Below are 15712 nucleotides of genomic sequence, written 5' to 3' on the forward strand. Positions count from 1 at the left end.
ATTGAGATTTCCAGTGGAACCAGTGTATGATAGTGGCATTTGTAAGGATACTGAAGTATCTTGTTTTCTATTTGAATATCTTGGATAGTAATCATCTGTGTTCCTGACTTGAATTTTAACCTTACAAGCTTTACTCTGATTCGATCACAGGGCTGTTACTAATATATAACACACTTCACTTAACTAACACTGTTTCTACTATGACCTGAATAAAATGCCTATGCCCTATGTTTAATGAACTCACATATGGTGCCAGGAGTTCAGCTGCACATTATAGCTCTCTTCTCAGCTGGGCATCTATTTAATACATTAGATCTGTCAGAGGTTTTTTTTCAAATGTTTCGCCTAGGGTACACAGAATGTCCCAGGTTCAATCCCCGGCATCACCAGGCAGGGCTGGCAAAGATTACCTACCTGAAACCCTGGAGAGCTGCTGCCAGTCAATGTAGACAATACTGAGCAAGATGGACCAATAGTCTGGCCTAGTATAAGGCAGCTTCCTGTGTTTCTATGACACAGTTGACACTTTTCTGTCTCAAATACATAGCCAAATAACATTTTTGATCACTGCTCATTGCTATATGAACAGTTCACACTGAATGAGCTAAAGTGGACAACACATTAGCCTTGCTTGCACATCATATTAAGTTATAGTACAGAACAAACATGGTTTTATATGAACCAGCCTCATGCTTGTGTATGCTTCTCAGTACTTCCCATAGTGCGCTTCCCTTTCTCCTGAAGTATCGCAGACAAAACAAGCCAGTCTGGCTGTGGGAACAAACTTAATAGTTTCTTTTCTGGACCTGGGTTCCATTTGTGGACCCTTGGAAGGATGCCTGTAATCAGTTAAATAACAGTATCTCAACTTGAGTGCTCATATCTACAAGAAGGTATAGCCTACCTTACCTTTAGGCCAAAAGCTCATTGGAGACCTGTTAGTTTGACTCATTCTGAAACCTAGGAAAAGCCATCTAGTTTCACTACATTCCCAGAACATTGAGCAAGTATGGGGAGAAGTAGGCTCATTGTTTCTGCACTAAATGATGATGATGCAAAAAGCAAAGCAGATATACAAACAGAAAATTCTGTTTACCTTACATGTCTATTTGTTCAAAGTCCTAGGCTGTTCAAATACTCTGAGCTGGAATTAGGTACTGCACTGGTCTTCTCATTGCTGTTAGTGTTATATTGAACCCCAAACCACCAAGCATACATTCATAGAAATTGTCATCATTTTGGGCTGACACACAACCCTTGAATCACAGTTGGTTGCAAAATCAACTTGGTCTCATTTGTTCGGTATTGTTTGGCAATAATAATGTCATTTTAATTTCCATTTAACTACCACACCCAAGAGGTGGAAACTACTGCAGATTTTCTCTTTCTGGGAGGATAAATGAAGGAGGAGCTCTAAGATATGGATTTCCCTATGCATATGGGAAGAAGGAACCTTTAATAACCTTATACATCTGTCACAGTTTTTTAGATTACACAACTAAGCCAGTCATCTTTGTAAATGCCAGTTGTCTCATTTTCCTAATGCTATTTTTAGATGGCTTGAGGAAGTTATGAAACCTGGCATGCAATCCAGGCAGTTGGTCCAAGGGTTCTTTGGTCCTAGGATGCACTATTGATGTTGTATTTTGGGAAGGACTGTCATCCAGCTACATTTGAATAATCCACATAAAAGACAAACAAGCTAAAACTTAGGAGAATGGTAGAATTGCAGTGAATATGAGTGGAGTGAAGGTTTATCTTATTTATGGAAAGAGCATAAGAACACTGCCAGATCAGGCCAAAGTCTAGTGTCATGTTCTCACAATGGCCAGTCAGATGTCAATGGGAAACCTGGAGGCAGAACCTGAATGCAACAGCTCTGTGCAAGATCCCAGTAATTAAATGAAGCTTCTGCTAGTAGTAGTATATTGAACTCTCTAGCATTTTTCAGTGTGTTAGCAGGGAACCCTGTGCTATACTAAAATAGTAACATTCGTGAAAAGCATGATGAGTAGAACAAAGCAAGCAGAAATACAACGTGTACTTGCCTGATTTTAATAGAAATTTGTTTATTTAAATATAGCAATGGCCATAACAAATAGGCATGATAAGCTGGTTCATCCAGATGCTAATGGTGTCCTCTGGATTGTCATTGCTGATTTGCATGTCAGCTTCTGCTGTATTATGTTCCAATACAATAAGCTTTATATCTGCTGATCTTTATGGCATGAGTTGAAATGATGGAGGGGTAATTTTTAATGTTAGACTATAATTGCAATACCTTTTCTGCCTTAACTTTGCAGGCCCTACTGACTCACTTGATAGCTTGGGGCTAGTGAATTATTCCCTGAAAATGCAAATAAGCACTTGTGACTTGACATTTCATTAAAAAAAAAAATGCTCTGTGAATTGTTCAACTGACTGGGGGGGAGGCATAACTTACAGCCCTTGGATAGAGATGGAGTTGGGGTGGGGGGAAACCAAATAGATGGAGAAGATTAGGCAGAGAGGCACAAGGCTGTACCTGTGCTATTGTCCCCAGAAGAACCATGGGACATATTCCTGTTAAACCAAGAATACCATAACTGTGCATAGAATTTGCACAGCTTAAGATTCAGCTGCAGCATCCTGTAAAGCAAAATTTTTGTTTGAGCTAGGTGTCCGTAAGTGTCTTAGTAGGTTCTTGTGGTTGAAGGGAACAAGGCAGTTGTAGGAGTCTGGTTTAGGGGAGCAAAGCCTACCTGACCAGATTAGATTTGGGCAAAGGATAACAGCCAGAACAGTTATTACATAGTTGAATTAATTAACTCTGTGCATCACATTTTTTCAAACTAATAATGAAAACTTATTTTTCAAGGCACTGAGGTTGTACAAAATGAGAGATGCAGCATGACAAACCTTAGAATGAGTGGCTGGAATTTTTCAAATGTATGAGAGAACTGTATGGCTTCTCTGGGAAAACACTGTCCGCAGTGCCTTAGTTGCTTTATAGATTTGTAACCCATTAATAATGCCATAGTTTTATTGCTTAATGTAGAATTAAATGCTAGGAACATGCTTATTTGTGTTGGATAGCACTTGATGGTGAAGAAGCGAAGTACTCTAAATCATGGGTAGGCAAACTAAGTCCCGGGGGCCGGATGTGGCCCAATCGCCTTCTCAATCCAGCCTGCAGATGGTCCAGGAATCAGCATGTTCTTACATGAGTAGAATGTATCCTTTTATTTAAAATGCATCTCTGAGTTATTTGTGGGGCATAGGAATATGTTCATTCCCCCCCCCCCAAAAAAAAATATAGTCCAGCCTCCCACAAGGTCTGAGGGACAGTGGACCGGCCCCTGCTCTAAATGTTGTGGTTAGTGACAGATATTGTTGATGAATAAAAGAGACTGCAAAGTTAATAGCCTAAATAGCACTCTTCTTTTCTCTCCTCCCACCTCCCAGATTATCCTCTTGATTTGAACCACAGTGAAACATTTCTGCAAACAACAACTTTTCTTCCCGAAGACTTTACATACTTTCCAAACCATACCTGCCCTGAAAGACTCCCTTCTATGAGTAAGTACCGAAGGACTTGCAGAACAATTTGCCTTACTTTCTCATCACTCCTTTCCTTTCGTAGCCCCTCATCATCCTTATGGGCTTCAGAGCCCGTTGGATAAGTAAGTAGGAGGTACTCTTTATTTTCCTGGTGTATTTGAAGTCTTCATTGTTCTTCAAGAATTCTCAATTTTCTAGTAGTAATGAGTGCTTCACTGGTTGAGCGATTGAGAAGATTGTAACACTAATTCAGTCCAAAGATGAGATAGCATGTTCCATGTATTCCTGGTCTTAAAATACTCAGATTCAAACATGAACTCAGATAATTATGTTGAAGGACCAGGCTAGATACCACATTGAACATTTGCTGTGTGAGTCTCTTAAAAACTTTAAATGCAAGCTGCTATTATTATTACTATTATTATTATTGTTATTATTATTATTATTACCCCCCCTTTGTCCCTAATGAGATTCAAGATGGCTTACAGATAAAAACAAGTACAGCTAAAAACACAAAAAATATATCATTAAAATACAATTAAACAGAGATAGAATTTAAACTATATACATATACATATATAAAATCTGTTTAAAACATACCAACAAGCCATGAGAGGGATAAGGATTGTAACCATGATAAGTGCCTCCCATGTTGTTACCCTAAACCTGATGAGACAGTCTATCTGCTTAACGCTTTACAGTTGAATTCAATGAAGACCAAATTCAAAGCATGGGTAGGCAAACTAAGGCCCGGGGGGGGGGCGGATCCGGCCCAATCGCCTTCTAAATCTGGCCCACAGACGGTCCGGGAATCAGCGTGTTTTATTTAAAATGCATCTCTGGGTTATTTGTGGGGCCTGCCTGGTGTTTTTACATGAGTAGAATGTGTGCTTTTATTTAAAATGCTTCTCTGGGTTATTTGTGGGGCATAGGAATTCGTTCATTCCCCTCCCCCACAAAAAAATTAGTCCGGCCCTCCACAAGGTCTGAGGGACAGTGGACCGGACCCTTGCTGAAAAGGTTTGCTGACCCCTGATTCAAAGTGTTGAACTTCAGCTGCATCATTCTTTTACTATGAGAAGTCAACATTCTACAAAACATATTAAGCATACCTCAAAATCAATTATAACCCCATATATATATATAGAAATCAATTGCTTTTGACATACTGGGAGTTATGAAAATGTAAGAATTGAATTGTGCAGCAATATAATGGGGTAAAGAAATTCAAGAATTGTAAATGCATATTCTCAATCGGAGCTGTACTTGTTTTTTCTCATAACCTGCTTTTTCACTATGTACGCAGAGGGCCCTATTGATGTAAATATGAGTGAAATCAGTATGGAAGAGATCCACCAATTCTTCTCTCAAGACCCTGCTATCAAACTAGGAGGCCACTGGAAGCCTAAAGACTGTTTGCCTCGTTGGAAGGTAATCTAAAGACAGGGAAAGCTGAAGCTTATATTTCCCAAACAATAGTATTATTATACCATAAGGAAAATAATAGGCTTGCATAGCTAACTTACATCCAATTCCTGCAGAAAATGAAAAATACTTTCCCCTTTGTTTTTTAAAGAAATAGACTTCCAAAGTGCCTGCACAAAATCCCTCAGGTGTATCTGCCCCCAGTTTTGGGAGGCTTAATACACTCTGGAGGGACTGTTGAGCTTGCACATTTAATCTACTTCTGTGAAAAGAAAACAAGTTGTAGCCATTTTACATTCCCCATTATAGTAACTGGGGATGGGGAAAAGAGCCTCCTTTTTAACACATCTAATTTAGTCCTGAAGAAGAAATCAGTTTAGAAAGGACTGCTTTCCACAGCTATAGATATTCTGGTGGGTGCACACCCATACAAACTTTCTGTTCCTCAGGCTGTATGAATACAAACTTTCTCTTCCTCAGGCTGTATGAATTGCACAGCCTAGCCTGGTCTGTTGTTAAGTGTGTACCTGTGACAGCTGAAGCTTCCTGTTGTTGTGTAAAAGAATTAAATAGGTTCAGACCATCCTGCTCCCTAACACGGAGCTGTCTGGTCGTGTCTTTAATATTCTGAAATCCCTGTTTGTAACTCTTGAGTACAGTCATACCTCGGGTTGAATGCACTTCGGGTTGAGCGCGTTCGAGTTGCGCTCCGCAGCAACCTGGAAGTAATGGATCTGGGTTTCGCCGCTTGCACATGCGCAGACGCTCAAAATGACGTCACGTGCATGCGCAGAAGCGCCGAAAAGTGACGTGTGCGCATGCAGACGTGCCATTGCTAGTTACATTTGCTTCTGGATGCAAACGCTGCTCCGGAACGGATCCCGTTCGTATCCAGAGGTACCACTGTACACAACAAAAGTTTGAATTACAGCAGGCTTTAAAACGCTAGAAGGATTATGAAATCCTGGTTCAAATTCTCAAGGGATGAGGATAGTTTAGCCAGTTGCCCATTCTTGCAGATTTTATTATTGAAGATTGTATCCATTTGATTTACATGTCCTTGGTGTTTTGTGCTGGTAACCTGTGAACTGATAAAGTTTAGGTTGCTTCCAAGATCTAGAAAGAACTAATGGTCATTTTTTTTTGTCTCTAGGTGGCAATCCTTATCCCATTCCGCAACCGTTATGAGCATCTGCCAGTCCTCTTTAGACACCTTATTCCAATGCTGCAACACCAACGTTTACAGTTTGCATTTTATGTTATTGAGCAAGTAAGTTAGTTTGTGTGTATTCTTGCCCCCCAATCTAATTTCTCTTCAGAAGAACATACATTGAAATAAGATGACCTAGTAATGGTTTTATTTCCGAAATACGCGTTGAGAGAAAGACAGTAAACTGTGCTTTCCATAGGGCTCTTGCATACTGTATTAAATCCCTAAAATGTGCCCAGAATATGCCTGCAGTTAGTGATGCCAAAATGCATGCCATGTTAGCTTTCCCTGTGTGGTAGTGAATGTCCTCTTTCTGTGATCAGCAGTTGGGACCCAAATATTACTTCACTTTACCCTGTAATCAGTCCAGCAGGTTTTTATGAAACCTCTCCAAACATGTACCATTAAACTTAAATTATTTTCTGGTGTCACAGTTTTCTCGGAAAGCTGATATAATCATCCCATAAGTTCTTTTTAGCTGATATTGCTGATTTTGGCCTTGGTTTTGAAATGAACTTTTCATATTAAATTGCTGTGCAGCAGTGAAATGTTCCTATAACTAAACTCTCTGCAAGTAACTGAGATACCATATCGTAACTATTTTTTATTTGCCATGCTGCCCTTTAAGGTGCATATGAACGTTCTTAGCCTATGCGACTGAAAAAGACAAGTGTGATAAATTGCCCTATTTAGCAAGCAGAATTTATTGGGGAGGCAAGAAAAGGAAAAAAAATTGTTGAAGTAATTGTCAAGCTGAAGTAAATTGCAGTTACGCTAGTTATTCATCCAATCTGGGAGGTAATTAACTGTTAGAAAGTCAGTATATATATCTGTAGTGTATTTATGCTTACCTGTAGAGCTTCTAGCCCTCAGGCTGCGGAAAATGACCAGGCCACAAATCCAAACTGGCCAGTCTGTGTAGTATTGGGCAAATGGGATCTAGAAGAAACCTAACCTGTTCAAGCAGTGTTGCAAGTTAATTCCAAAAGCCCTTACATCTTTTGTATACCTTCTAAATATGTTTCTGCGTTGATTTAGATTGTATTTTTCTTCAGGTCTTTCCTGAAATTAGTTCGAAGCAGTTATTCTATGAAAAAGAGAGACAGTTACTTATCCCTAGCTACTCATTGACTTTTTCTAACAAAATTTTCTGTCAGCCTGAGCCACATGGTTGGTTTATTTAGCTCAACATTGTCCTAGTGTGCAGCAGATTTCCAGGATCTCAGTCAGAAGTATTTACCAACACCTAGTCCCCGAATTTCTATTGACTGGAGATGATTGGGATTGAACCTGAAACCTTGTAAAGCATGAACTCTGCCAATTAGCTGTAGTCCTCACATTGGCAATTGATGAGATATAGCTGAGTGGTACAACATAGGATTTGCATCCCTAAAGTTCCTGGTAGGGATGGACACATCAGGGTTTTTTCCAGTCAATGTCGATTTCACACATGTACATGTGGAAATCTGTTCAGTTTTTACACTATCTGTGATTTAGAAAAGAAAAATATGTATTTAAAATTGTATTAAATACATAAATATGTATTCTTTTGCAATATATTTAAATATATTTATCTCAATATACACATTTCTAATTTTATCCCAAAACACCCACCTTTTTTTTACATGTTTCACTTTTTTTGAGCTGAAAACTGTTGCAAAATTTTGAGAATCTGCATTCTGATCCATGCATTATACTAAGTGATATGAATTAGGTCAGCACTTAAATGTGAACCAGAATTCTCCATCTCTAGTGTTGTAAACAAATGAATGAACACATGTAATTAATTTGTTGGGATTCTCTCTCAGGCTGGTAACCAACCCTTTAACCGCGCCATGCTCTTCAATGTTGGCTTTCGGGAAGCAATGAAGGACTTGGACTGGGATTGTTTAATTTTTCATGATGTGGACCATATACCTGAAAATGACCGTAACTATTATGGATGTGGGCAGATGCCAAGACACTTTGCAGCAAAGCTGGATAAATATATGTATCTGTAAGTAACTACAATCATGTGCTTTACTTTTCAAGTTAAAATGGTTAAAGTAAGCAGAGGCAGACATCTCTGTGTCAGTTTGCATCCCAGAAAAGTGCTATTTATGACAGGCAAAGAAAAGGAAGCCAAATTTGTTCTTACCTGTATTAAGTTCTGTTCATAGTAACCTTGACTGAAACTTCTTTTTATACAGCCTCCCTTACAATGAGTTCTTTGGAGGAGTGAGTGGATTAACAGTGGAACAGTTTAAAAAAATCAATGGCTTTCCAAATGCCTTCTGGGGCTGGGGCGGAGAAGATGATGACCTTTGGAACAGGTAAATTGCATGCAAAATAGGTGGGAGGGGGTGCATTACATGCAAGTTCTAATTGTGTTATGACTCCCCCATAGGCTATCCAATTCCCAGTGTGCCAGATAAATAATGAGAATTATGATATAAAATATTGTGGCATGGGGGTTAGGGCTGGCTTAGCTTTGGAATGTTGAGGATTGGTGACACTTCTTCTGGGACACACACCTATCTTGGCAGTATAAGCTGCCCATAGGCATTGCCCATTTCCCTTCTGTGTAATTTGGCCATGTGCCTGTGACTTCCAGCCTTTCAGAGTAACATTTAGACAACTCCCACCCACCCCCCTCTGCATGACTTTTAAGGAAGATCTTCCAGGATCTGTAACATTTTTATGTCCTGTGGGATGGGTTTTCTTTACTTAGCAGTTCTGGATGGGGGGGTGGATTGCTCTGTCTCACAGTCAAATGCCTGCTTCTCTCCCCCGCCCCCCAATTGCCCATTGTATTTCCTAACTAAAGTATGATGTTCAGTTAAGCGTTTGACCTACACATGGTATAAATATGATCATTTTGGTTACATAAGATTGTCAGGAGCACTAGCTTACAAACCATATTTTGGGGGTTATTGCTCAGATTGTGCAGTCCTGGCAAATGTTGAAGTCAAAAATGCTAAAAAGTTTTTCACTTTCCTCTTTCCCCTCCAGAGTGCACTATGCAGGCTACTTGGTGACTCGGCCAGAAGGAGATACAGGGAAATACAAGTCTATTCCTCATCATCACAGAGGAGAAGTGCAGTTCTTAGGAAGGCAAGTCAAATTTTATCAGAGAAATACTCATGAGAGTACAGATTTCCTAGCACTTCAGGCATGTGTCTGTTGCTAACCTGTCTGATCTCAAACACTTAAACTCTGCCACCTTAAAAACTAAGGGTGGAGTCAAGTGACTTAAAAGCTTCTAGTGTGATACTTTAAACCATATATGGGGTGTTGTTACATTCTTCAACATCATTCTCCAGCGTCATAGTTAAGCTTGGTATAATCACACTTCTTCAGAAATGTATGTGGATCTGAAGCTTCGTTGTCTGGTGTTACAGATTATATTGGCTTGCACCTCTGTGATTCCTTAGCATTTGAATCCATGCTTAGCCATCCTGAGAGATGCAGATAATTTTAGCATATAGCTGACATGTTCTGTCTATCACAGAAATATATGTAGTGGCACTAGGAACTTCCATTGTGCTGGATCAAACCTACCAACCCAGACATTCATATATAATCACCTTGTGTCTCAATTCCAGAAATCACATTGGTTGCCCAATTAATGTAAATAGAATAAAAATACCTTGCTCAGCCCTTGCCCAAACCTGCCCAATATTTCAATTGGATTACCAAGAGTGAAGATTCTGGATTCCTGTGCAGAGCTCAACCAGCCCTGTAACATCACCAGAGACGTCAGTATGCCAGCTACAATAAAATTAATTTCAGCTGTGCATGTATAAAATGCAACTTCTGATCATGGACAATCCACGTGATTTTTTCCCCACGCCTCACTGAAATATAGCTATGCCATTATTTTGCTATACATATTCATTGCATGGGACTTGGGCAGAAGAAGCTGACACACTAATTTATATTGACTAATTTATATTGAAGGCTAATAGCTCAATGGAGCATCTGATTTGCATGTAGACGTATAATTTTCAATCCCCAGCATCTCCATGTAAGTCTAGGAGACACCCATTGTCTGAAACCCTGGAGAGCTGCTGCCAGTTGGTATAGACAGTATTAAGCTAGATGGACCAATGGTCTGATTCTGTACAAGGCAGCTTCATGGGTACAAACCCAGCAGCCATTGCAATACTTGACAGAGGCTCATATGGTTTTCTCTGCCTTAGCAAGGCTTGCCACAAATGAGGATTTACTAATGCTTTCACTTGGGAAATATGTTTCTCCTATTTTATTCTAAAACATGCTTCTGCTACTTTATTCTGAACAATGACATTCAGAAATCTAAAAGCGATCCAAGCACTTAAATGTAAATAACTTGATGAGTTCAGTATTCTCCACTTGAATGAGGCTTTCCCCACCCCTTTCCACAAACAGGCAGCTAGATATTTTGTACATTTGCTTTAAGAAAAAGTTGTTGAGGATGACTTGGCAACTTTGTCGGTAGTGGCTATTCTTGCAGGATAATGCCAATTGCTATTAAATAACAGAAATTGTGATAAAGAAGTAAACAGGAAATTTTTAAGTGTTATACAGTTTGTGTGTGAATAATTTATTTATTTGAATAATAAATGCCAATTTCCTAACAAAAATTACAATAAAAACACAAATAGCATGTCAATTCAAGGTAAAAACTTCAAGTTCCAAAATAGGAATGACATCTGCCAGACCGTTGGCAAGGAGTTCCAAAGGGCAGAGCCTGCCACACTAAAGGCTCAGTCCCTGGTGAAGGCTGGCTGAACATAAAGATGATGGCGGACAACCAAATGTGTCCTAACAGAAGATTTCTGTGATAGATATGGAGTGTAAGGGATCAGGAAGTCCTTAAGGTACAGGCAACTCCCCATTGGTGTGCAATTGACACATGTACGACCACTGACACACCCAACATTTTTGGCAGGGCAGGGGGGCTTACATCCTGCAGAAACGTGTGGTTCCTCAGAATGCAACTCCTGAGTAAATGGGCAGTTGCCTGTACTTGGGGCCTAAGGTTTTTTTGTTTCGTTTTTTTAATAGCTATGTGAATTAACACAAGAATCTTGGCCTGGTAGCAAATAGGCAACTAGTACAGTTCTTTCAGCAAATGAGTGGCATGTTGTTGGTAACCTGCTCCTGTGTGTAGGCGTGTCCATTGCATTCTGCACTTCTTGCAGGTTCCAGACCAGATAAAAGGGCAGCCCTTCATAAAGCACCCGCACATATTGTATGTGTATTGCAGCATGCTCTCTAAATTAACTGCACACTCAAGCATAGAATGAGTCTGCAGTGCATGTTCTGGGCTGTTTTCCAATCTCTCCTTTGCCTTGATGAGCCATTTGATGCATTATTTCACTTAACTTCCCAGATTTCAGTCTGCTGCTGCAGTTGGCAGGCAGAGATTGTGTGTCACATTTAAAAACAGAGTAGCCATGAATTAAACCTGCCTGCAGGTAATGTCCCTCAACTTAGCAGCCTTTCCTCTCTAACTCCAAATATGTGGGACAGAGCGTCACTGAAGTCCAGCTCGATCAGTCCAGAAGCCCATCTAGTTCAAGTTCCTGTTTCTCACCATGATGCCTATGGGAAGCCCATTGGAGAGTGGCCGCTCTGCACATGACTTCAGAGCTAAGCCCTGGCCTTGAAAATAGCCCTAGGCTATATTAAGCTCTCATGAGGATTTGCCCCAATTAACAAATCTGCAACATGGTTCAAAGAGGTGTTTGGAGGAGCACAGCCAAATCGTTCAGTCACAAGTCCTAGGTGGGGGTGGTCAACATTCTTTCATCTGATTGCTTAACAACAGCGATGAACTATTTTTACTGTCTTTAGCAATAGTGCTGCCTTCTGAGGTCAAAGCCTTAGAGATGTATCTCTGCACTGTTTTATAACTTTCTTTAGGTATGTCAGATTGACTTACTTTTTCTAAATGAAAGCTAAGAACCTAGGGCTCTGGGCCTGGTATTTGTGGCAGCCCTGTACACAATATAGAAAATTGGAAAGCAGTCTTGCAGTTGTGCATAATAAATTTTTTTAGGAGGTGGGGCTTGAAAATAAATTATGTTGCATTTCCTGCCACAGTATGTCTGATGCAAATCTAATTGCAAATTAAAAATATTTCTCAGTGTGCTTTTTGAAATCCCAGTCTCCTACTTATGATCATTACTTCCTGAATGGTTGTAATATGTTTAGGGACAGAAGTCTATCGTACTAAGCATCCTGTTAGTAGAAATACACTAATTTCTCATCTTCAATTTTGAACATTTACCTTAATGTCTCCCAACTTTTTATTCCAATAGGTATGCACTGCTGAGGAAGTCCAAAGAGAGGCAAGAATTAGATGGCCTCAATAACTTGAACTACTTTCCAAATGTTACATATGACGCCTTGTATAAAAACATAACTGTCAACCTGACGCCAGAGCTGGCTCTGGTGAATGAATACTGAGAAGATGAAAAGAAGAAAACATATTATTTTGTAGGTATCTCTTGGACAAGAAAAATCTTGTGTCTAATGAAGGATCACAGTAATTTTGAAGAATAATACTCCACGCACACAGATCGTCAGATTATAAACTCACTCAAGACTGTGCAGCGAGCTTGGACTTCACTTGCTTTTTGATTTCTCTTTTTAAAGAACAGTGATGTGACCTGCTGCTTTTGTTCCAGCATTCCATCTCCTTAATCTTCAATACCAAACTGTGACTGAATGTGCTTTCCTGTTCATGAAACCAGTTTGGCTAAAAAGGACGCCATTGGCTTTTTGACTTTGGGTGCCAGAAGCTTATCTGGAGGCAATGACCCTAATGGGAGATGAACTGCTACTTAACAATGATATCATTCTTCTACATTTGTGTTTCTATTGGTTTTTTTTAACTGAACTGCTTGAAGACTATATACTGTATATAAATATATATACATACACACACAACAGAATCACTTCTTAAAGAAGTGCAGGTGTAAATAAGCTTGTAGAAATTGCGTTTTTTATGACTATTTTATGATCCCGAACTGAAGCTGAAGGTTTACAACATAAGATAATTTATGTAAGCCCCCACCTGTGCAAAAACTTCAGAACATCAGATGACATTCATGTGAGTAATTTTCTTCAGAGCTCCTTACCTGTCTGTCTGCAGGTTTGGGACTCTGCTAGTAGGTTATGAAGCTTAACAAATGGAAGCCATAGCAGTGCTTATTTGGGGGGTGGAATCTGACTTTGGAAATAGGGATTCCATTCATTAATGAACAAAGACCAGTCTCGTGCATTTTGTGGTTGGATAGCCTTTCCAAATTTTATGCTGATTGATCACATTCTGCCATATATCTCATAGTGGAAGCTAAACACAGGAAGAAATGCTTCTAAATCAGCTTTGCCTTTGCAAGGGACAGGTTCTCCAAAAAGTTGTAGGTCGTCACTCACCCCTCATATCCACACATTTTTGGTTCAGACTTAAGTTTGCAAAGTCTACAGTGATTCCTGTAATTGAACTTTGGGCGTGGGGAAGTTATAGTATTTTGATATATTTATTGTGTAAATGAAACTGTACACTGAACTAATCTAGGTTAAAATTGTAGGTTAGAACTCTTGGTTATTACAGTTAACTGAGAAGGTGTTGCACAAGTACAAATACTGGGATAAATATATCCAGACTCCAAATCATAATTAAAAGAATGAAGGGCATTGAGATTAGTTCAGGGGGGCAGATTGTGAGTCTCTGTGACACAGGTGCTTGGTCCATATCCTCCATTCAGTTTCACAGATCTGGTTTTTGTTTAAATGGGCATCTTAGATTTGTGCCTTTTTGTTTCATTTTTCAAAAACTAATCCACCTGTTCATACTGTATGTACAAACTTTTTTTTTTTTTACTAGGGCTTATAACCCTGGTAAATGTCTTCTTGGATTGCTCTAATATATATTTATAGACGCAGATTGTGAGTACTTAACCTGAGAAGTACTTTAATTTCTTTTATTGCATTGTTGCCTTCAATTTGTTTAACTTGGATAGTTTACACTTAGTTTCTTTGGTTCGGTGGATGTATGATCCCCCATATACATTTGTTGTGGGTGTGACTGACCAAGCCTATTTTCGTACGTCTCAAAAGAGTTATGAAAGTGTGTGTGTGTGTGTGTGTGTGCTCGCACGTGTGTTTGTGTCTGTCTTATCAGCCCATATGAAAGGCAGCAAGTCTGCTCTTGAGAATGCTGGTAAGTGTGCTTTAAAATATTTCATAAGGGGAACCCTTCATGGCTGCTGCAGAGGTAAGGATTTGCGTGTCTTTTTATTTTTTTATGGCACATATAGCAATAAAGACTTCTAAATTTTGACTTTTTTCAGATGTGGATAAGACACATACCCTTTTCTTGCTTGTCTTTTTTTTAAAAAAAAAAATCTAGAAAACAACATCTTTATTTAATGGTGCTTCAGTTGTGGAATGTATTTTCAAATTGTCTGAATTCACCATCACATCTACATATACCCGAATAGATATTGGTCTGTGTGGCATTTCAAATCCTCAAGCTTTTGAGTAGATTGCCATCCCTCTAGAACCCCTATTCTTGAACAAGAAAAGGAATTACCTCTGCTCGGAAAGGCATTAAAGATTAGCATGAAAGGGTCAGTTTTACTCCTTAATCAATGGCTTTTGGTTTATTTTGTTCTTTCCAATCAAGTTGTTTTATTTTCCTCTTTTAAAATGTGGAATATCTTTGAAATGTGCACTGTTATTCTTATCAGCTAAGTCAAATACTATATAGTAAATGTAATTGTTGAAAACATAAATGTCAAGCGCATGTGATGTTATAGTGTAAAAGAAAATCATTTTAAAAACTGTACATACTTTGGCAGCTGAAATTTCAACAAGGCCAGTGCTCCCCATCTCCATCAGCACGGTTGGCTAACACTGCTGGGGGCAGAACACTATGATAAAAATGCGTGTTTTTTTTTGTTTTGTTTTTTGTATGAGCCATGTGGGTCTTTATTTGCTAAAACATTTGTTTTAAAGCCACTACATTTTGTAAAAAACAAAGTAGCTCCTCTTCTTGAAAGAGTTTACCAGCTGAGCAACCACCATGCATTTCCAAACACCTGCTCGGAAAAGGTAGCATTGAACAACATGTAGCTTCCTTCCATCCTATTGTTTGAGCTTGCTCTTATGTTTTCTATGAGGTGCCAGGGGTACATTTTTGCACTGAAATCTATAGTGTTTTAAAACACACACAATTTTCAGCAAAGCAATCCTTTGTGTCATTACATTTATTTACCCATGTGTTTGTACATTTTTGTATGTTAATTTATGAATGATTTTTTCAGTAAAAAGAATACATATTCAAGAACCAAGAGACTATTGATGTCACATTATTTATAGAAACAATGTTTAACCTGCAGGTTCTATGTAGCACAAACCACAGACAAGCCTTAAATGTACAGTTTAGTTGAAACAACTTGCCAGATAGCTATTTTTTTAAAAAGTCAGCTTTTTTCAATCTTCTCCACCCCCACCCCCACATTCCATTCCATGAGATAGTATTTGAACTTTGAACATTATAAT

General features: G+C 39.0%; 1 protein-coding gene across 2 annotated transcripts in view; it reads left to right on the plus strand.

Annotated features, from left to right (window-relative positions):
- Positions 1–15497, plus strand: part of B4GALT5 (beta-1,4-galactosyltransferase 5) — a 49109-nt gene extending 33612 nt beyond the window's left edge. For both annotated transcript variants that reach the window (XM_081917153.1, XM_081917152.1), the window contains exons 3-9: positions 3445–3558; positions 4847–4971; positions 6119–6235; positions 7984–8171; positions 8365–8487; positions 9167–9268; positions 12463–15497. In XM_081917153.1, the coding sequence (XP_081773279.1) occupies positions 3445–3558; positions 4847–4971; positions 6119–6235; positions 7984–8171; positions 8365–8487; positions 9167–9268; positions 12463–12610 (917 nt within the window). In that variant the 3' untranslated portion in view covers positions 12611–15497. The remainder of the gene's footprint in view (positions 1–3444; positions 3559–4846; positions 4972–6118; positions 6236–7983; positions 8172–8364; positions 8488–9166; positions 9269–12462) is intronic.
- The last annotated feature ends 215 nt before the right edge of the window (positions 15498–15712 follow it).

This window comes from Podarcis melisellensis (assembly GCF_964234715.1).
Source record: "Podarcis melisellensis genome assembly, chromosome: 6".
NCBI classification, from domain to species: Eukaryota; Metazoa; Chordata; class Lepidosauria; order Squamata; family Lacertidae; genus Podarcis; species Podarcis melisellensis.